Source organism: Microplitis mediator, chromosome 6 (assembly GCF_029852145.1).
Source record: "Microplitis mediator isolate UGA2020A chromosome 6, iyMicMedi2.1, whole genome shotgun sequence".
NCBI lineage: Eukaryota > Metazoa > Arthropoda > Insecta > Hymenoptera > Braconidae > Microplitis > Microplitis mediator.
Genome location: NC_079974.1, coordinates 247,600 through 271,073, shown reverse-complemented (window position 1 = coordinate 271,073; position 23,474 = coordinate 247,600). Strand labels below are relative to the sequence as shown.

Here is a 23,474-nt window from a genome sequence, read left to right as displayed (position 1 = left end):
GTCGCGCTCTTATTACAAGTACTGCAGCAAGATGGCAGCACATGTCAGATTTAGCTTTGAAATTTGTCAGTAGTTGTCATATACTGCAGCAGAGTAGAATTGTACATAATAACCAAATTTAATAAACATTCAACAAAACATCATATATTCTGTCATCGAGCTTGTAAATTTATATTTTTGTATATATATTCTATAATATTTATTTTAAAATGACAGATACTGAAAAACCCTTCGCTTGCTCGTCTCCAGGATGTAATATGGTAATTATTTTAAAAAATAATAATACATCGATCATAGATTTAATTTTTTAATCGAAAACACTCAACTCCATTTTAACCTTTCACTATTATTTACAATAATTAAGTTTTATTGATTCTTATAATAAATAATTTATAAATAAACGTTAACTAATGACTTTTTTTTTAAATTTAGAGTTTTGTTAATGAAGACCATTTGGTAGTTCATAAAAAAAAACACGATATGATTTTAAATCTTGGAACAGGTGGTAAAAGTAATGCGTTTATAGGTAAGAATTTTATTATTATTATCACTATTTTTTTTATTTTTTAAATATATAGAATTACCTTCTATTATTTTAAAAATTAATTACAGTTATAAAAATGATTATTTCATTGTACTCAATATATTTTAACAATTTCTTATTTGTTTATTTATTTTTATAGCTGATCAAACACCAACACCGACACGATTTATCAGAAATTGTGAAGAAGTCGGTTTGTTTCAAGATTTACAAAATGTCAATCCCTTTGAAGAAACTTTCCGACGTGCGGTAGAAGGGAAAATTGGATCATTATCTGAGTCTGAGGTATGATTGATTTTTTTAGTTTTGAACGTTTGTTTTATCGTTCATTTTTCATTGATAAATATTGTTCTGCTGATAATAAGATATAGATCATAAAACAGGCAATAGAGATATGCTATTTTTTTCTGTCAGTAGCTTTAGAACCATTTAATACAAATTTTTTATTTCATTAATGGTAATAAGCTCAATAGTCTATGCCAATAGTAGGTCTATTCATACGAAATTTGACATTATATATATTGCGTGCCAAAAGGTAAAAGGGCGCATTGCTGCAGGTTGGTCGGGAATTATGCTAAAAGAGCGCATAAAAAAATTTTTTTTTGCCATTAGCTTTAAAATTTCTCGAAACGCAAAAATCTGCAAAAAAAAATTTGGACATCCTTTAGCTAAAAGGGCGTATCTCAAGACATACGCCCTTTTAGCTTTTGAAAAGTAGTGCCTAAAACTAAAAGGGCGCATAAAAAAAAATTCCAGTTTTAATACAAAATACTGACAAATAGTTTTACAAGACAAGTTAGATGAAAAAAACAGTCTCCTACACTTTATTTTTCAAAATTTATTGAAAATAAAATAAAAAAAAAATGAAAACATCAAATTTTTAATTAAATATAAATTTTCATAACGATTATAAAAAATAAAAATTTACTGATTTTTTCTTTAATTATTGTTTTGGATTATAATGGATCCGCCATAAATCAGAATAATTTGAAAAAAAAAAGTACAGATATGGAGAAGGAGGGTATGGGAGTCGTACCAAAATGAACTGGTTACATATTTCTACAAATTTTTTTTCTTCAATTTAGTATAAGAATTTCAAAATAATTTTATAAACTGTAATAACCAATTCCATAACAAAAAATATTAATACAATCACGCATACTTTGTGATTTTTCTAAGCATATTTTTAATTTTGATATCAAAAGAACGTATAAGTTAGAATACACATTTTTGACTGCAGCATTTTATTTTTTTTCATTTTTAGACTTCGGCTAAGCTTTTTAATAAATTTTTCAGAAAAAAAATTTATACGCCCTTTAAGCTTTTGGTCACAAAATTTTTGGATTCCTAAAGATAAAAGGGCGCATAATCAAAGATCAGGACACTTTTATCGCGTCTTTGTTATAAAAAAGTACGTAAATTAAAAACCTTATAAGGGAGGGTGGGGCAGAGCGGCCCCCCTAAGCCAATTATTACTTTTTGTGGCTTTCAACCATAAGATCACTTTACTTTTGTCCTATTTCGAACAAATTTATGGACATTTTGCCAAAATTCGGAAAAAAAAATTTTTTTTTGTGGGACAGAGCGGCCCCCCTCAAAAAAATGATAAAAAAAATTTTTTTTTTTCGTTTTTTTTTTTTTTTTAAATGTTTTCATCATTAAGAATGTATTTCTTTCTCTTGACAACTATTTTTGGTTTTATATTACTCGAAAAAAATTCTTTAAGGTGTAATAAATCGTTCACTCTCGATTACCTTAATTACTAATTGTTATTTAATAAAAAAAAAAAACAATTTTATAGTTTTACTTTATTTCAAAAATTTATCAACTAAAAAAAAAAATTTTAATTTTTATAAATTTTTAGTGACCAAATTTGTCTCTCACATAGAGAAACGGCTGAAAAATATGAAAAAACAATTTTTTCGGAAGTTTCGGCTGGTCCATTTTGCCTCAGGTGTTGTGCGTAGGGCTAGAAATGTGGAATTATAATAATTTTTTTTTAATTTGACGATAAAAATATGAAAAAATCACTTTTTCAAAATTTTGGGCTTGTCCATTTTGCTCCAAATGTCATGCGTAGGGGTAAAAATGCGCAAACATATCGGATTTATAGTAATTAGGCGAAAAATAAAAAATTTTTTTTTTATCAAAATTTCAGGGGGGCCGCTCTGCCCCAGCCTCCCCAAACATTTCAAATTTGAAAAATTTGAATTAACAGGAGTTCGCACTCATCTCTCTGTTACACTCAAGTCCACGAACGGTACTATCTTTGTTGCACTTATGCAGTAAATGGAAACTTTGGCCTAGTTTTTCTCTTAAACAAACGAACATTATCAAATAATTGAAGCGCACTTCGCTAGATTAGACAGTAGTGCATCGATGTACAGTCTGTATTTTCTATATAGAGATTTTGATTGCGAAAAAAACTCTACCAAAAATATTTGATAACTCCTGTTAACGAAAGTTCAAATTTGAATTCCAAATTTTTAAATCTTACTTTCCTAAGTTTTATGACAAAAATATTATTTTTCTATTACATTTTTTTGTCTGTGGTTATTTAAACATGACACCTTTGAATATATAATTATTCGTTTAAACACATCGTTAAGCTATATTAGATAAGAAAATAGTTTTTTGTTGTACGATGGCAATCAAAAAGGTTCACCATAGCTTCGATCTGATTAAATTCAGACACTAATTGGTTTGGTAGTTTATCAGATATTTAACAAAAACGAAAGAAATTATTTTTTCTTTGATAAGTCGGAAACTACTTAGTTGATCGATCCCAAAAACTAATCAGATCTAAGTCTTGGTTAACTCTTGACTGCCGCAAGGCACGTTTAAATCGGTTGATTCGTTTAAGAGATATCGTAATACACGAATAGATGTAGATAAGCAATAATCTGTCAACCAGGATAAACGGAATTTTGAAAAAATGTCGTTTTGTTTAGAATTTGATAATTGTAGCAAACATGCATAATAATGTCTATCTGTGTAATTATTCTAGTTAACTTGTTTCTCATAAAGATATCAATAGTGCATATTGTAATGAGTCAGTCTTTGTTGAGCTATTGAACTGTTAAGGGGAGGGGGGGGGTAAAGGCTAAACCCTGAAAAAAACGCTTTTTTTACGGATTTTTTTAGGCGTATCGATTGAGCTTATTTAGTGCAACCTTTTGAACATTATTAAGTATAGATTCAATAACATTAAGTAATTTTTTTATGCAAAAGTATCCACAAACAAACCAGTGATAGAGGTTCTCCCATTTTTGCAACGACGTACCAAGTTATTTTAATTTTTATTCTAGTTAATTAATGAATAATGACCCTCTGCAATGTACTATTTCAACTATTTCTTTCAATTTAAGTATCGAAAAATGGCCGGTATATTGCTGTGAAGAAATATTCCGTATTAATTGAACAGATGAAATATTTTTTTAGCTTCAAAAAGAATACACCTTTCGATATTTATAGGAGTGAATTTATTATTCAAAATATAACATAAGCTTTTGAGTTGTGCACTTTTTGATAAATGTTACACTTTCTTTTCGTTCGAAATTATTTATTTAAGAGTAATAATTACAAAATATGTCATTTTCTTATTAATAAAAACTGAACAGATAACTTCGTCTCTATGACGAATAATAAACAAAAAAAATCTGTCTATCGGTTGACCCTGTGGGCCAGCCCTAAAACTTGCCGCAGCACGAAAACTTTGTCGTGAATACATTTTCGAGCTCTTCGAGCTCAATCCATGGAGCACATTAAAAGTTATCCAAAAAAAACACTTTTGAAAAAATTTTATTTTTGGAATATCTCTGAACGAGCCCTACCGATCAATCTCAATTTTCTCACGGCTTCAAGATATTGACCAGCCGCGTCGAATGACACCTCAACGATCAAAATCGGTTCATCCGTTCAAGAGTTATGAATATTTACATACATACATACGTACGTACACACATACAAACACTCGGACATCATCGTGAAATTAGTCAGAATAGCTTCCTAGGACCTCAAAACGTCGACATCTTTTGAAAATTCAATTTTCGTAAATCGGACCGAAACCAATAACTTCCCGAATTTTTGAAAATTTTCAATTTTCTTAACGGTAAGTTAAAAAAAAAATTAAACGCCATAACAACATAAATAAATAAATGATTAACAACAACAAAATAATGTAGATGGTACTAAAGTGCTGAATTTGAATTAGTCACTTAACACTTTTGCTGTAAAGTAAAAAAAAGACCCACTACCCGATCAGGGAACCAGTACTCGATCCCTCCATGTATTGGTATTTCTATATTTAATAAAATTCAGTGAATATAGATATACAAATACATGAGTAATCGGGTACTAAGTCCCTAGTACTGGGTCTTTTACCTTAACCGCTACAAAATTTTCGTCCAATTTACTCACTCCAATCCTTGTTACACTCGTATTAATACATAGAAATAAGATAAATCTTGTACTATCATGTCGACAATTTATTAAACTTCAATTCTGACTTAGATTTGAGTCGATTTATAGATAAGTTTATTTGAGAGTAAATATTTCAGTCCAAAAAACTCTTTATGTCAATAGTATCTAATATGAATCTTCGTAAACACGATAACTTTTATAAAATACCATTAATTAACACACTTCTTTTTTTGATACTTTGATTTTGATAATAGAAAAAACCCAATTGAAATTCACTATCTAAATTTTTTTTGTTGAGTTATAATTAATAAAAACTTAAAACCTACAATTCCATAACATGAAGCTCTGTTTAGTTTGCGTCTCTTTATTTAACAGATGTGATGGTATCATCTACTTTACATTCAATGTACTGCGTGCAGTGCAGTCATTCCTAGCGGTCGCACTAAGAGCGCGAAATTCAAAATGTTCTTTAGTGTAATTATTGCGCACTTTATATTTTTTGAGCTAAAAAATATCCTTTTCGCTGTGGAAAAAACAATATCATTAAACCTTCTAGATAGTAAATTAATTAAATAAACTATTGCAAAAATGAGGTCAGATACGTATGAGACGTACACTATTGGAATTTTCAAACATTTTTTTTTTATATTATCAACAATTTATAATCGATCACTTGAAAACAATTGTGCCACGTGATCTTTTAATTCAATATACACTGTGTTACCAGGTAATATAAATAAAAACTTAGTCGTTTTCTTTAATTCATTTTAATTTTTTGTCTAAATCAATTAGAGTGAAAGCTTCAAATTGTATAATTTAGTAAAGTAATCAGAATCCCGATCTAAATAATAAAACTTAATTAGATTAGTTATCTTTATTAGTATACTAGTTCCACCTGCATAAATTAAGTCATGGTTAATTAATGAACTAAAAAATTTACACACTATTGATTTATTCTGATGTGAGCTTCTAATTACCACTTTGTTAATTGTGAAAAAATTTACTTATTTAATAACTATAATTACAACGATCTTCAAATTTTATAGATTTGTTCTTGAGTAACTTTAAATTTTAAATAGATCATAATTGTTATGTGGTCCTAGAGCCGTAGCTCCCTGAGGATCATCAAATCAAGAAATTACAAAATTATACAGATAATACATATAGTTGTACAATATTCTTATAATCATTTAAATAGTTCCTTTTGTTAATTCTATTACTTAGTTTATTATTTTTATCAACAAAATAATTGCAACACGCGATTCAAAATTCGTTAAAATTTTCTATGTTCTTAACCCGTGTAAAAAAAATTCGTTCCAAAAAGATTCCAAAAGAGTTCCGCATGTGGAACTTCTAAACATGAGACAGATTAGAACTTTTTTGGAACGTTGGTAATTTTGATGGTAAAAAAAAAGTTTTTATGAGCGAATTTAGAGTCAAATAAGGACGTTCTTGGAAAGTTTTTCGAATTTTATATGGACATTTTAAAAAAGTTCCATAATCACCACTTTTGACATTTTTCGGAAGCTAAAAAAGACGTTCCAAAACCATTCAAAAATAGTCCAAAAATCGTTACTTTACAACCTGTTATAGAACTAAAATAGACATTTCAAAAACATTCCAAAAAAGTTCCAGAATCACCACTTTTGACTTTTTTATGGACTAAAAAAGGCATTCCAAAATCACTAATTTTGCATTTTTTGTAGACTAAAGACGTTCTAAAAACATTCCAAAATAGTTCAAAAATCACTACTTTTGAATTTTTTATAGAACTAAAAAAAAACGTCCATAAAATTCCAAAAACTTTCAAGAACGTCCTTTTTTGACTCTAAATTTGCTCATAAAAACTTTTTTTTTTCCATCAAAATTACTAACGTTCCAAAAAAGTTCCATTCGAAGTTCTAATCTGTCTCATGTTTAGAAGTTCCACATGCGGAACTTTTTTGGAATCTTTTTTGAACGAATTTTTTTTACACGGGTAAGTCGGCTGACAAAGAGTTATAAACTCGTATGCTAAGAGCTAAAAATGATTCCTCATACGTATTAGAGTTCGTTCTTGATAATCGCAAATAATTTTGCCCATTATCAACTCTACGCAACGCAATCGTCAATGATTCCAACTTAGAACCAACATATTATTTATTATTTAAACGAATCTTTTTATAGAACAAACAAGCTTCTGGTATCAAGTTTTAACTAACCTAATCCCATTTAACGATCTTATAGCAATCTTGCCAAAATCTGGTCATTAGTACACTAGTTGTCTACATTTTTGCATAACTATGGATCTTGCTGCAGATACTGGTACAAAGATTTGAATTGCAAGTCTTGTGCAAACTTAAAAAAAGCTTTGCGTTATGTTGTATTACAGAACCTCTGCAAGAATATTGAAAATATCTTGCTCAAGGTGTATAGGCAGAGTGACTTGGGCTGATCTTGCACCAGAAATTACTTGCGGGTACTAACGCATGTCTTGCGCCGGATCTGCTGAAGAAGTTTCATATTACACTATTTATCTAACCTTTATCTCTGCTACTTATACCCTCCTTTGGCATACAAACAGGATCCTAGGGTAAAGTATACGTTAGTGTCTGCAAATAATTTCTGATGCAAGACTCGCTTAAGCTACGCGCAAGTAACTTTATTAACATATCTTGAGCAAGACATGTTCAATGTTCTTTTGTCCAATATCATGTACAAGTTCTACAACAATCTTGGCTTAGAATCTTGTATAAATATCTTGTGACAGATTGATAGCTATATAAAGACATAGACACCTAGTGGTTAGAAATAGTACAAGACTACTACAAGATTGTCTTGTGGACGTCATCTTGGGCAAGTCTATGTAATATCTGTCAAAAGATTCTTATGATCAGTATACCTTGACCATTATGCACTTAAATCAGTATTTTAAATCTAAGAGTTATATACAACATTACATACAGACATTATGTAATTTTTGTTAAAATAATTTTTAATTTTCCGTAAAAATATAAGAAAATAATTAAATTACAGAAATAAGTAAAATGGAAATAGAATAATTTTTTAACAATTAATTTTATAAAATAATTATATTAAGCATTATTTATTTATAGATTGTTATAAATGATGATACGTTGCATACCCCACATGTATTTCCACATATAGAAGACAATAGATCAAATAAAATAGTTTTGCATCGAGCTGATACCGATACTGAAAACGAAGAAACGTTGGAAAGTAAATCGAAAGATGAATTAAAATCAAATTGTGAAAGTTTAGAAGTTGTTACTTGTAAAGAAATTAAAAAGACATCTGAAACAATTGTTATACAAGAAGCGGATACGTCAATTATTCAACAATCTCCATCACCGTTACCATCATCCACAAGCTTGTAAGTATTACATAAATTTTTAATATCTTTTTTGTTATTGCACACCTCGAACGCAAAGAGTGCTCTATTGTCACCAAATTAAAAAATCGCGATCCACATCAGTTGGTCTGTATGAATAACAAGATATCTTTCGAAAAACTCAACTTATCACTTTTATTTTTTGTTATTAGCTTTAGATTTTAACCCTTAGGAAGCTTTTTGAATTTTACTACTGTAAACCGTCCCGTACATTAATATTTAAATAAAAACCCAAAACTGATAGTCTCAACTCATAACGAATCCGCCATTTTTTCTCCACAAATGTATATATACAGTTTTTATTAGTACATAAAACTCGATTCCACGCTTCATAAGCGCTTTTTTGATTCACTCTGTGTGGAACTGATAACTTTCAATGTGACATCTGCTAGAGTAAACTTATAACAGGGCTATGCTACTACTCTGGTCGTCCTTTATCAAGGGCGCCACTGGAAGTGATAACGGCCTCCCAGAGCCGGATCTTAGATCATCAGGGTCGGTGTAAATTAATTAATTGTAAGAGAGATGAGAGGAAGGATAATTTATAATAATTTTAATACACTTTTTATTTAACCTTTTATTTATTTAATAAACCTGTTCCTTATAAATCTTTTTAACCTTTATAAACCTTATAACAATTTGTCAATTACCTTTGACGACCTTATAAACCTTATGACCATATGCCTTTTATACCTTATGCCCTATAACTACCGTCAACTACCTTTGACGTTTTAAAACCTTATTCTCGTCAACTACCTTTGACGATTTCCTAAACCTTAATTAAGCCAACTACCTTTGGCATCACACACACACGCACACGACTTTATTATCACTAAGGCCAAGAATTAATTTTTTTTAAAGGGAGAGATAAAAGATGGGAGGTGCTAAATTTCTGATTGGTTGAATTTTTATAGATTTGCTTATTTGAATGGAGTGAAAAGAGCAATGAAACAAAAATAAGTTTAATCAATGCAAAACAAATATACTAGTCACATAACCATGTATATTTGTAATCTTGATGTGGAACTTCGTTGGTTGAAACACTCAAATATGCAGTCAACTATATTTGAGTGTTTCAACCAACGAAGTTCCACATCAAGATTACAAATATACATGGTTATGTGACTAGTATATTTGTTTTGCATTGATTAAACTTATTTTTGTTTCATTGCTCTTTTCACTCCATTCAAATAAGCAAATCTATAAAAATTCAACCAATCAGAAATTCAGCTCCTCCCATCTTTTATCTCTCCCTTTTAAAAAAACCAAATTCTTGGCCTTAATTATCACTACTGGCCAACTATCTTTGGCATTTATTCAGAACAATATAAAATCGTCGTACCTGACGAACAATAATTAACAATAATTTTCCATACCATGATCCCCAGGATCTCTACACGCACACACTCACACTAGTCCCCTGGACTTATTTCTACACACACTGATTTTAAATAATATTAAAATGGCGTCCGGCCATCGACTTTCCCGCCACGACTTTTTCAATAAATTAATTAATTTTAGAATAAGGAAATTAATTAATTTATTTATTTTTAATTGACTTAATTAATTTTACTTTTATTTCCTTTCATTTAATAATTATTTATTTATTTATTTATTTATTTATTTAAATTTTTAGGCCCTGAAGCCTTAGCTCCCTAAGGGCCTTACAATAAATACAAAATGATAAATATATATAGAGAGGCGCAAAAATAAATTTCATAATAATAATAATAATAATAATAATAATAATAATATAATATTGCCGGTATATAATAACAAATAATTGTAAAAATTACAACAACGGCAATAATAAGTTACGTTGTCTCAAAGCAAGTTGATTAATTATAATTTGCTCTGTACAAATGACAGTAGTTAACATAAAATTTAAAATGTACACGAATTACAATCATTGATTATCTTTATCTATAAAAAACATATAACATTTAGATCGAAAGTCATTGTAATCAATAATTGTAACAATCTCCTCCGGTAATTGATTCCACACTCTAACTGCCGTAACAATAAACGAGTTGTTAAATGTAACAGTCCGAGCATACGGTAAACTTAATACATCAGTTTGTCTAAGAGAACGTGCACGAACTGAAGTTAAAACACTGAAGTCTTGCAGTAGTATTCTATCATGATGTAATCTCAGCATCTTATAAACACAGCAAGCAATCAGAAACTCACGCCGACCTGACAATGTCAGCCAACCAAGTGACCTTCTGCTTGGAGTAATATGCTCATATCTCGCCAGTCTGTAAATGAACCTGATGCAGGCATTGAATTTTCGCTGCAGCTTTTTTCGTAAAGTGCCTGACATGTCAGTGTAGGCCACTGTACAGTAATCAAAAATAGGCAAAATAGTTGCTGCAACTAATCTTCTACGCATAGGAAGATTAAATAAGTCACTGTTCATTTTCAATCGCGCCAGGCAATACATTGATCGATTGCACATTGCAATAACTTGATCATGCCATGAAAGAATATTATCCAAAATAACACCTAAATATTTAACAGAGACAGAGTAGTCAGTAACTGTATCACCAATCATAATCTTCCGAGCAGCAATACAAGCAGGATCATTTACATGCTGAGGGGAACCAAATATAATTGATCTAGTCTTTGAAGCATTTAGCTTTAAGAAATTATTAGAACACCACTCAACTACCAAATTGACGTCCTCATTTAATTTTAACACTGCATCGTTCAAGTCAGACATTAAACAGGATATGTAAACTACTAAGTCATCTGCATAAAAGAGATGCTTGCATTTAATCAGTAGACCTAACCCTGAGACAAATAACGAAAACAGAAGCGGCCCAAGCACACTACCTTGCGGGACACCGCTCTGAGAACACTGCCAAGAAGATAAACTATCTCCATGCTTAACAGCTTGGGTTCTGTTAGATAAATACGATTCTATCCATAGTAGAGCTCCTGACGATAGATTTAAGTTCTTAAGCGTTAATAACAACAAACTATGATCAACACAGTCAAACGCCTTGCTGAAATCAAAGAAAACAGCAACAGTAACCTTGCGGCCATCAATTGCAAAGCGAATATCATCACATAGTCGGATCACTGCAGTTTGGGTATTCATTCCCTCTTGGAAACCCGTCTGATAAGGATCCAACAAATTATTTACTTTAATGTAGTAAATGAGTTGATCGTGTACACAACGCTCCAAAACTTTAGATAAAGGACACAAGATTGAAATAGGTCTATAATCATCACAAGACTGCGGACACCTCACTTTAGGCAAAGGTAACACAATAGACTTCTTCCATTGCTTCGGAAACTGGTATGTCCTCAGAGAAATATTAAATAAATTAGCAATTGATGGCAGTAAAATTTGCTGTAGTACTTTGTAATAAGTAATAGAAAGACCATCTGGACCAACAGCTGTAGTAGTAATGCGCTTCATATTTCTCTTAATATCTTCCTCAGTAATTTCAATAAAATTAAACTGATTCGTGGAATTGCTATCATTTGCATCATTTACACAGATATCTTGATAATTATCGCAATCACGCCTAGAACTACCAACAGACACAAAGTAGTTATTAAGCCGATCCAAATCAAGATCTGGTGAAACAAACACCTTAGAAGAATCTCTTAACAGACCCAGTTTTCTGAAGTCATTCCAAATGGCTTTTGGACACTTAGCATGCTTAAAACGGTCTTGCAAATAATTCTTCTTAGCTTCAATAATCCGCTTCTTTACAAGACGACGGACATTGCAGTACTCCTTATATGCATAACCAGATCTACGATAAATTCTATACAGTTTATCTCTGCGATGCTGCAAATCACGAATGTCATCAGATATCCAAGGAGCAGGCGGACGAGTTACTTTTATCACACGCTCAGGAGCAATGGAGTCAATAATATGCAACACATTCTGATTTAAATGAGAAACACTGTCATCAACTGACAGATAATTATCACAGAATAGTACTGACGAATTATTGACTTTATCAGCTATTGACTCACTACTAATAAGACTCCAATTTCGATGACGGAATGTCAACGGAGAATGCCTAGGAACACTAAAATTTAAAGTCATACTAATAATGTCATGTCCTGAGAGAAAAGGCACATCAGATTGACACGAATTAACCAAATTATTAATGTCATTAATTATACAATGATCAATCCACGTGTGAGACGTAGCAGTATGATGTGTCGCTCTGAACGGAACAATGGACAAATTATATGAATTACAAAAGTCAATCAAATGCGCTGACAAATTAGAATTAGACAACATATTTATATTTAAATCACCCATAATAACAATATTTTTATAAAACATAAAAAGATCACTGAAGTCACTTTCAAAATTATTTAGTAAAGCAGTGTTCGGAGGGCGATAAATTACCGAAATTAAAATTTTATTACGTAACGTAGACCACACTTCAGCAATAATATACTCAACTAATTATCTGTATCCACAATAAATTTACGTAAGAAATCTCAATACCGCGTTTACCCGATCCTCCAAACTTTGGAGTCCAAAGTATGCGTTACTGACTACTTTGGGTTTTTCTCGACTCTTTACTTTTCGGTTCAGACTCTTGTTTCTCTTTTATTATTATAAATTTTATTACGGTAAATTATTAACTAATTTTATTTAATAATTTTATTTATCAATTAATTAAATTTCATCTCAGACTTCTCGCCTCTGTCAACTTTATCTTATGTATTAAATTATTTATTTCGATTAATTTTGTTTAATTAATTTATTTAATTTTAATTATTTATTTTAATTAAACAATTATTTGGATTACCCGACGAACGACTAAGTATTTTTATAGAATTAAATTAATATTCTGGCTTGGGCCTAGAACAATTAATTTAATTAATACCTGATGTTAATTACTGATGTGTTTCCTCCTGTTGTTTTATCTCCAGTCCTTCTCGTCGAGTCTCTCTGTCTCGCCTTCTCAGGTTCCTTTGTCTCGGTCTTGGCTCTCCTTTACTCTCGTCTCTCAACATTCCAAATTTACTCGTACTCTCCTTCATCTGATTTTCCAGTATAATTAATTAGATGTTATAAAGGATACCGACTAATGACCTGGTATCGATAATAAATAATTATTATAATCACTTGGTTCCACAATTAGAATCCAAGTCTAATTTAATTAATTACCTGAGTTAGTGCAGCTTCTCAATCCTTCGGTGGTCTGTCCGGTTGTGTTCCGGTCTTCCGGTCTTGATTTTTCTCATCAACACTTATCACTGTGTACCCACTCGATAAAATTCGGCAACTTCCGGAAATCTGGAAACTCCTACTTACAGCTAGGGGGGGATTGACGGACAAGCCCCTACAATTACCACTCCTGGCGACAAGTCACGCTCTACCCCGGATAACCCTGGAGTTGTTATGGTTTTTATCGACGGCGCGCATAATAGGTAATCATGGTAATCTGAACGCGGAAAATTCAAATTTTCCCTGTTACAAACTAAAAGCGGTTATTTATCCCACGAAAAAGTAATTATTATTTTATTCCTTTTACGCTGTTAAAATTGTAATTTTTGTAATAGTTTTTGATCCTAAAAGTCTTAACAATGAGTCTTAACAATGTAAGCGGTAATTAGTTAGAGAGTAAGCAACCGCACAAAATGTACAGTGTGAAACAATATAAGAAAAAAAACTTCAGAGGTCGCTGACGTAAAAGAAGGAAAGCGACGCGTGCCTTAACTTTAAAGGAAAATGTATAAACATTACAAAGTTCCAACACTTTAGTACCTTATTGGTTAGTGAGCCTTACACAGTACAAAATTATAAAATATAATAAAGTTTATATCAGTTACCAGTAAAGAACTCCCACAACAAAATCTTAGATCCAATATAGAAGCAAAACGATATATTCGATAGTTATTTAGATTGTGAACAATAATACGAATTGAAAAATATTAGTTAGTGTGTTTATTGTAATTTATATATAATGGAAAAGTGCGCGAGGTTAAGTTTTTGTGACTGTTCTATTTCCGATGAAAAATATCAACGAAATGCATGGGAAGAGTCAAAGGAAATAATAAGTCATAGCATTGAAGAACTTGATCCAACGAACGTGCAGTTAATTCTAAAAAAAATGTTAAGACAAGTGAACATTCACCGAGGAAGAGGATTACTGACGAAAGCGATAATTGAAAAACAAGAAAAGTCACCACAATTATCGTCAGTTTATGCAGCGTTTTTTGCCACAATAAATTTGTTGTTTCCCATTATTGGAGAATTGCTGGTGCGACGATTGATATTGCGATTCATGGAAGGACAAAAGAATAAATCCACACCTTCAATGCATACATCGGCTGTTTTCATTAGTTATCTTTTCTATCACCATATTGTAAATGAGGTTTTGATAGTCCAGATTTTGTGGGTATTATTGTCTGACCCATCGAGCCAATCAGTACAAATAGTTATTTCAATTTTATCAACCTGTGGCAATAAACTGAGCCACGAGATCAAAACATCAGCCTTTCGATTAATATGGGAATATAGGAATAAAACTCAACTTGAACCATCAGTGAAGTTTATAGTTGACACATTTCTTGAGAAATTTCGAGATGTTTGTTATAAAATTGGATCAAACAAATTAGAACTCACTGAAAAAAAGATCCAGGTCGATCATTTATTTCAACTGGATTCGACCATCGACCCTGAAGATGTTCTTGACAGATTCAATTTCGAACCTAATTATGATAAAATAGAAAACAAATATAAAGAACATATTATTTGTATTTTGGGTTATGATGAAGCTGCCATAAAAGCAAATCGAGAAAAAGTAATTCTGGAAAAAAATGCAATAGCCAAATTAATGGCCGTAAAAAGAAGACTTTTCATTGAATAATTGTAAAATGGTTCAATTTCAATATAATTTTTCTATTTCTACGTTTGAAATGTCATGATTTTTGTACAGATGCTACAAAAAATTTACATCAAGTTTTCACTGAATTTTCACCGCAGTTTCAGATCGTTTCCACCGTGTCATTGAAAACACAAAGGAGTACTTTGTAAATATTTAGCATAATTAATGTATTACAAAACATTGTATTGATAATATCTCTCACCACATTTTAAATTTTTATGATGTGTTAGTAAGTAATCACCTTTTTCCTGAAATATAGTTTATAATAATCCGGAGACACGGTAGTGTTTCGTACCAAATACGCTTTTAAGCAGATGTATATGTGTAGAAATTTTATTTTAACTTCTTTTAAGTTTTTTAATTATGGATTTGTAAATTTCTTATAATTTTGTATCAAAAATTATACCCAGCATAAAAATATTTATTTCAAACAGTATTAAATTCGAAATAAATTCGTTACATTTTAAACTCCTGTGTAAAATTTTTTCTACGAAAAAATGGTTTTTTTGTTTTATATTATATGAATTTTATAATTTTTGATCACATAAGAATTAATAAGAACTAAAAATAACAATTCCCGGGAAAAAATGTTTTTATAAAATTTTATGAAATAATATAAAATTTTATACAATTTTATAAAATTTTGTAAGATTTTATAAAAATTCAATAAAATTTTATAAAGTAAGCTCTGAGTAAGGAACGTAATAAATAAATGTAATTTTATAAAATTGTATGACATTTTATAAAATTGTATAAAATACACTTATCCAAAAAATTAAAGGAACAAAAAAATTTTATAAATTTTTTAGTGATTTTTGGAAGTCTGTATTTTCATGAAAAATGATCGTATAGAAAAAACAAAAAAAGCAAATTGAAGCTTGAAATCTCTAGTTTGAAGATCTTTCAGCAAAATATTTTTTCGAGCAACGGTTTTTGCGGAATCATAAGAAAAAGGTCGAGACAAATTTTTTCTAAATTTTTTGGTTTTGTTTTTAAGGTCTACGGGGCCGGGAAAAATTTTTTCAAAAAAACGAATTCATAGCTCGCTTAGGAAATTTATTCAGCTACAATTTGCCTTTTTTGTTTCTCTGTACGTCAATTTGCTGCTGAGATATCAGCCTTCAAATGAAAAAGGATCCTTTTGTCTTTAATTATTGATATCTCAGCAAATAATGGCCGCACAGTAATTCAAAGGGCAGTTTAAGAAACTTGAATAAATTCCCTCCAAGCTCCATTTTCAATTTTTAAAAATAAAAAATTTTTTTTCATCCTTGATATCCATTTGAAAAACCCTTAAAAAATGGCGATATTTTGGATTTTTAGTCGACTCATCGCTACTCTGCATATATTGATAAAAAAAATAATGTTGCCAGGTAATTTTACAGCTTAATGTACCCTCAAAAACCCTGGAAAAATATGCACATGTAGAAAATTTCAAAGACTACAAGTGCAATTTTTTTAAATATTTTTTTTTTATAATTTACCGTCTAAAAAAAAGTCCAAAAATTATTAGACGTCGGGTAACTTCAGTACCATAAAGTTTCAGCTTTGCAAAAATCACTAAAAAATTTATAAAATTTTTCTATTCCCTGGTGGAAATTTTTCGGAATTTTCTCTGAAAAATTCAGTTCTAAAGTTCTGCGGACTTTTTCAAAGTTCTAAAGACTTTTTCAGAGTTTTTCAGAGAAAAGTCCGAAAAATTTCCACCAGGGTTCCTTTAGCTTTTTTGCGTTAGTGTAGTTTCATTAATCAATTTATTTTTATATCAACACGAAATATTCTTTAATGGTACAAAATAGAAAATTCTTCATCACTTGATCGAAAATATTAGTTTTACAATATTGTGATTGAGAGAATCACAAATTTTTATTCGCATAGAAAGTGATGTTTCAAGAAATGCGAATAAAAAAATAAAAATTGTCTTTTTTTCGTAATAAATAAGTCTTTTACTAAAATAATAAATAATAATGATATTTATACAGATCAATAAACGGTGAAGAAGTGCAGTTTCTTTTGAAAACTCAAGATGGAAAATTAATGCAACTTTCTGCAACTTCCGTGATTGATTCATCAACTCCAGTTACTGTTCAATCCCAACAGACGAAACCACAAACAATTCTGATAAAAACAGCAATACCACTAAAGAGTAATGAAGGAGAAAAGTCAATCAAAAAAGTAAACCCACCTCCTCTGTCAGATGCTAAGCAGGTAATTTTCAAAACCACTCATTGAATTATCTAACTGAATATTTCAAATTAATAACTGATATTTTTAGCGTCTAAGAGAAGCTATTATCAAAAACGGCACTGTAACAAGTACAGAAGTAATAAAAAATGACAAAGTACAAAATAATGATAAAAAAAAGTGTTTAGCAAAGAAAGTTGAAGACAAAAACGAAAAAAACATAGACTTAAGTAGAAAAAAAGATGTTCAAGCTAGAAATCGTGCAAGTTCGATGAGAGCGCGAGCAAAAAGAAAACAATGGATTAATCAACTTCAACACTCATTAGATGAAGCAAACAAAGTAAATGCTAGACTACAAATGGAAATATCAAATTTACGATTAGAAGTCGGTAATTTAAAAACAATTTTATTAGCCCACAAAAATTGCTCGGTAACTAAAGAAATGGAAAAAGGTAATTCATTTTATTGTTTTATTTAAATGTATGAGTAGTTATACAAAATTCAGGTAACTCTACTGTAAAATTTAAATAATATGATTTTTTCGGACTAAAAACAATTAATACTTTGTGTTAATTAAAACTAAGTGTAAAAAAGTCAATGTCCCTAAGTTTGTGAGTTACGGCATTGTAACTTAAACCGTCGGTATTTAATATCATGTATTAAGTGTTAACGTTATAATATTACATGGTAGTATATGTAGTAATTAAATAATAGATAAAAAAAATAAGATTAGTATAATTCCATTCATCATTTTAATTAGCAATCATTTTATTTAGGAAATAATCATAGCACAGTTTTCAGAATTTAATATCAACTTTTATTGCGACTTCATTAGCAACTAAAAAAATATAATAAATAGTAGGGTAAACGCCCCAATAGATGGACGGTTAAGCAGACTCTCGTGTTTTTTAATCGAAATAAAGCAATAAAATACAAATAAGTTGTAATAAAATGAATTATACTTAAGCAGAAATGTTTAATTAACTAGAAAAAAATAATTAAAACTTTTTATAATGTAGTGGTTGATTACAAAAAAGGAAAATTTAAGAAAAAGTCCAAATCTCCAGTAGATGGACGAAATCTCCAATAGATGGACAGCCAATACCAGTAGATGGACGCCTCTTGCAAATGATATTTTCTTTTTATTATATATATTAAAAATTATAAAATTTTTTATATAACAACCTGTGTTTAATACAATTAGTTAAAAAACAAATGTGAGATAATTTTCTAAACATATATAGTATTTATATTATTATCTTTAAAAATTTCTCACTCTTACATATTAGGTAACGCAAAATATATGATAATATATTACGTAATATTAATTAACAATTTTAAATTATTAATCATTTTACTTATATTTTATTTATATTAAAAAAATAATAAATAAGTAAAAATGAGTTTCCCTGGTGGAAATTTTTCGGAATTTTCTCTGAAAAACTCAGTTCTAAAGTTCTAAAGATTTTTTCAGAGTTTTACAGAGAAAAATCTGAAAAATTTCCACCATAGTTATGTTAACAAACAATTTCATTTAAATGTTATGAAAAAAAAGAAGAATTGAAAATTTACCCGATAAATCCATTGTCCATCTATTGGGTTAAGTTTAGAAATTTTTCTCCAATAGATGGACGGCTAATTTTATTAAATTTTTTCGATTTTATTAGTTAATTTTAAAATTCATAAAATTGTTAATGAACTACGAACACAATCAAATGATACACATCTTATTTTTTTATTTATTTATATTAATTATAACAAATATAGTTTACCAGTTGTCTATCACATGCTTAGTAGTGGTGGCGCTTTTGAAGCAAAACGTCGTCACGTCAAAATAAAAATAATTTTTTTTATGATTATAACATATATTAAAATGATAAAAATTTATTTTCTAACATCAAAAATATATGTAGCTGAAAAAAAAAATTTTTATGTTACATATTCATTCCTAAATTTTATTTAATCGGTTACTAAAATAATATTCGTCCATCTATTGAGGGTGTCCATCTATTAGTGTATTTACCCTACCTTAATCAGTCAAATTTTATCGTCTAAATATTAACGTGATAAAAACTATTAATTTAAATAAATGTAGGCTGCTTTGTGCTGCACTGAGTAACTCATTTCATATCCTAATTGCGTTAATTAACAACGATTTGTCGTATTTCGTGCTGTGGAAATTTGGTAGCCAATAATCTCGACGGCAGTCACCTCTGCGAAAACGAGGCTCCAACACACAGAAATATTGCGAAAATAATGACTTCTGATTTAAATATAGTATTTTGTAAACTAATCAAAGAAAAAATTCTCGTAGCAATTTTAAAGTTAGCTATCGTAGATTAGTATAATATTCCGTAAAATGCTCATACATTGAGGTTTTCTTTGGAGCTTTCGTTGTTCATTAGATATATCAATATATAGCTGATATATCAAATGCCAATCGGCTATATACAACTGGTTACAAAATATATAGTTACAAGTATGAGGAAAACTATAATTTTAAAAGAGAAACATATTCAATTATAATTCAACTTTGACTTTTTTAACTGAGGAAAGAAAAAACTTGATTAATTATTTAGAAGATTTTTAATATTTGAGTGAAAAACTGATAGAGATCCACCAAAAAAATCGATGTCCGAATTGAACTCATTGACTTGGTTAGCTATTCTATTGTACGATCCATTAATTACTTAGTTTTTGTTAGATCTTAGCGTGTTAATTATTCGAGTGCTCATGAGACACGGTTTAGTGCAGACTATACCAAAGCCTCCTAGTATATCAGGTGAATAGATCAATCCATTGATGATTTTATAGAAGATCAGGTCAGTTAGTTGTCTTCGAGTGGATAGATTATTGATGTAGTAATTAGTTATTTTTTGTTTGTAAATTAAATACATCATTCATTTTAAATTTCATCAATACAACAAAAGACATTCGATGATCGATCCATTGATATTTGAAATCCTCCAGACTTACCTGTCACATTTTATAACTAATCTAAGATAATCCCCCCACCCTATGGAAAGTGACGTAATTTATAAGTAGCGCCGAGTAACGAATATCTTTAAAAATATGAAGTTGATTGAATTTTGTACATCTACTGGTAAAGTATCGTAAGTAATCAGTCAATAAGAAGTTTGATTGCTTTATGATACAGATAATTATAATATTTATTGGTAAAAAATGAATAATTGCTATTATTTTTATTTTAGGTAATAAAATACTTGTAGAGCCTAAATTTATATCAGTATCGTCGTTAAGACTGTCAGAGAAAACATCTATTTTGTCGAATGAAGTAATACAAGGCATAAAACGAGAGAGTGTAGCAAGAGATGAGCCATGTGTTGGAAATAAAAAATTAAAAACAAAAAAACAATCGATATTATTACCAAAAAATGATGATAAAATGGTACCTATAGTAACTAAAATAGTCAGTAATTCTTGCAATGATGTTAAATTTTTAAATATTAGTGAAATAGTTGATGATAAACGTATTAATAAGCCTATTTTAATTGTTCAAAATCCACAAGAAAAAAAAGTTCAAATAATTAATACTCGGCAAGTTGTACAAGTGGATCAGAGCTTGCAATTAATTAACGTAGCGTCCAAAACAACAGGGACTTAGTTTTGTTATTCTATTTATCAAATGATATTTTAGTTGGAAAATTTCAATGAAATCAGACATAATGTACACAGAAAAAAACTGACTTGAATCAAGAAGAATTTACTTGACCCAAGAATATTAGTATTAAGAACTAGTTTTTTTTGGTGCAAGAATATATTTTTTTTTAAATTTAGAATTTAGAATTTCGTTTATTAATGCCAGGGCACAGTTTCATTACATAGTGAGTACACGGAAAGAAAATTATGGCAGCGGTTCCCATAATTTTGTGAAATTTTTTCCTATACCATCATAGGAATTACGGCCATAAATTATGGGAGCGGTTCCTATAATTATAGGAATGGTTCCTATAATGTATAGGAATACTTTCTATAATATTATGGGAATCATTCCTATAATAGTATGGGAACTATTCCCATAATATTATGGGAATGATTCCCATAATGCAATTGGAATGGTTCCTATACCATTATGGGAATCATTCCCATAACATTATAGTGTGGTAATCACTTCTACAATACACAGAAATATTATTAAACATAAAAACAAAAATTCAAACATTGAAAAAAAAAATCGTATTTGGCAAAAAAACATTAAAATTTTTAACAAGAATTTTTTGTCAGCACAAAAAATTCAAGAAAATTCAAATTTTGGGAAATTTCTACACTATTGTGCAAAAAAAAATTTTATGATATTATAGGGATGGTTCCCATAATATTATAGGAATAGTTCCCATACCAATATGCGAACCATTCCCATAATGCATAGCAAAACTTCCCATAATTTTCTTTCCGTTAACATTTATTACATAAGAAACATATAGTTGTGAGTACATAGTACAACTATATAAAATATGAATACTTTAGATAAATTTGGTTTACAATTACTTCGATATTCATTCGGTAATAATTATTAAAAAACAAGGATTTAAAGTATAAAGTCTCAATTTTACTTTTACTTAGTTCAACTGGTAATTTTACGTATTGCACTGAGTTTATCCTTATCACAGTCACTAGGTAATCAATTTTTGACTTAGTATACAGTATTGATTTTTTTGATTCAAGAAAATATTTCTTCAATTGATTAATTTAAATTCTTGACCCGAGCTTTAATTGAGATTAGAATTCTTGTATGAAGAATTTCTCGTTTTTGATACCAACAAATATTTTTTCGATTTAAGAAACAGAATGACAAAACAAGAGTTTAATTTTGTAAAAAAATTCTTGATTCAAGTTTAATTTTATTTGTGCATGAAATGCTAGATGATCTGCTTTGTACCTTTTAATTTAAGTAGGAATATTAATTACAAACAATAGCAATAAGTCATTAATTTTTATTGACTAATATTTAATTTTTTAATTGTAAAAAATATATTTTTCTAGGCAATACTAATAATATATTTAAATACTTATAGTAATAATTTAATCGCTGGCGATTATTTTTATGTTTTTACATGACAAAGTAGCATTTGTTTTGCTTTTATTCCATTAAATATAAACTCATGTATACTGTAAATATTATATTTTTTTTAGTATTTAAGACTTATAATAACTTAATGTACAACATTAGTGATCCGCTTTAATCATGATACTCATTAACGTTAATTATATGAAAAATTAGAAAACTTTCAGTAATCAGTATCATTTACATATAAATTGTTAATTAATTGATAAATTAAAAATTGTTAAGTTATTTAATTTTAAAATAAATACGATAATAAAAATATATAGACACATAAGTTTTTTTGCTTAGATATAAAATAAGTTGTAAATATTTTTTATGTATTGACATAAAAAAAATGTATTAAAATTTTATGGTTTTCTAGTTGACCTCAGAATAGCGATATAAATTTAATGCTTTAAAGTTTAAGAATTCATAAAGATAAACTTTGTCTATAAAGATATCTATTAACTAAATTATTTATAAATTCTATCATTTTTTTAATTACTTATAAGATCGAATTCTACCAAATGTGTATTATTTTAAATTATAAAATTATTAATTTCTAATACTTTTCCACAGTAAAAAAGTATTCCTCAAAATTTCCATTAATCATATGTAAAACAAACGGTTTGCACTCAATTATATTTTATTTTAACAGACGTTTGTGTATAAAAAAGTTATACACATGTGTTAAAAATAACACAAATGAATGTTAAAATTATCGCCGATCTAGCTATTAATTTTTACACACTGATATTTTTTGTATCACTTGAAAAGTGTTAATTTTAACATTCATTTTTGTGTTACTTCGATCTTAAAAGTATTTTTAACTTTATCTAATTATTATTATTATTTTTTATTTTTTATTGACCATGAAGTCGTAACTCCTTGCGGCCATCCAAAATTCATGAATTTATTCATATAGTATACATTAGTGTAATTAACATTAGACGATTATTCACATTTATTTAACATATTTAACAATCTAGTCTCAAT

The 23,474-nt window shown here is 29.1% G+C and overlaps 1 protein-coding gene across 1 annotated transcript; it reads left to right on the top strand.

Moving 5' to 3' along the window:
* The first annotated feature begins 73 nt into the window (after positions 1-73).
* On the top strand, positions 74-22,509 carry LOC130669905 (cyclic AMP-dependent transcription factor ATF-2). Its single transcript, XM_057473055.1, has 7 exons — positions 74-260; positions 433-526; positions 684-826; positions 8,059-8,336; positions 17,212-17,437; positions 17,505-17,865; positions 20,626-22,509. The coding sequence occupies exons 1-7, from the start codon at positions 210-212 to the stop codon at positions 21,036-21,038; spliced, it is 1,566 nt and encodes a 521-aa protein (XP_057329038.1). The 5' UTR covers positions 74-209; the 3' UTR covers positions 21,039-22,509.
* Positions 22,510-23,474: the final 965 nt, after the last annotated feature.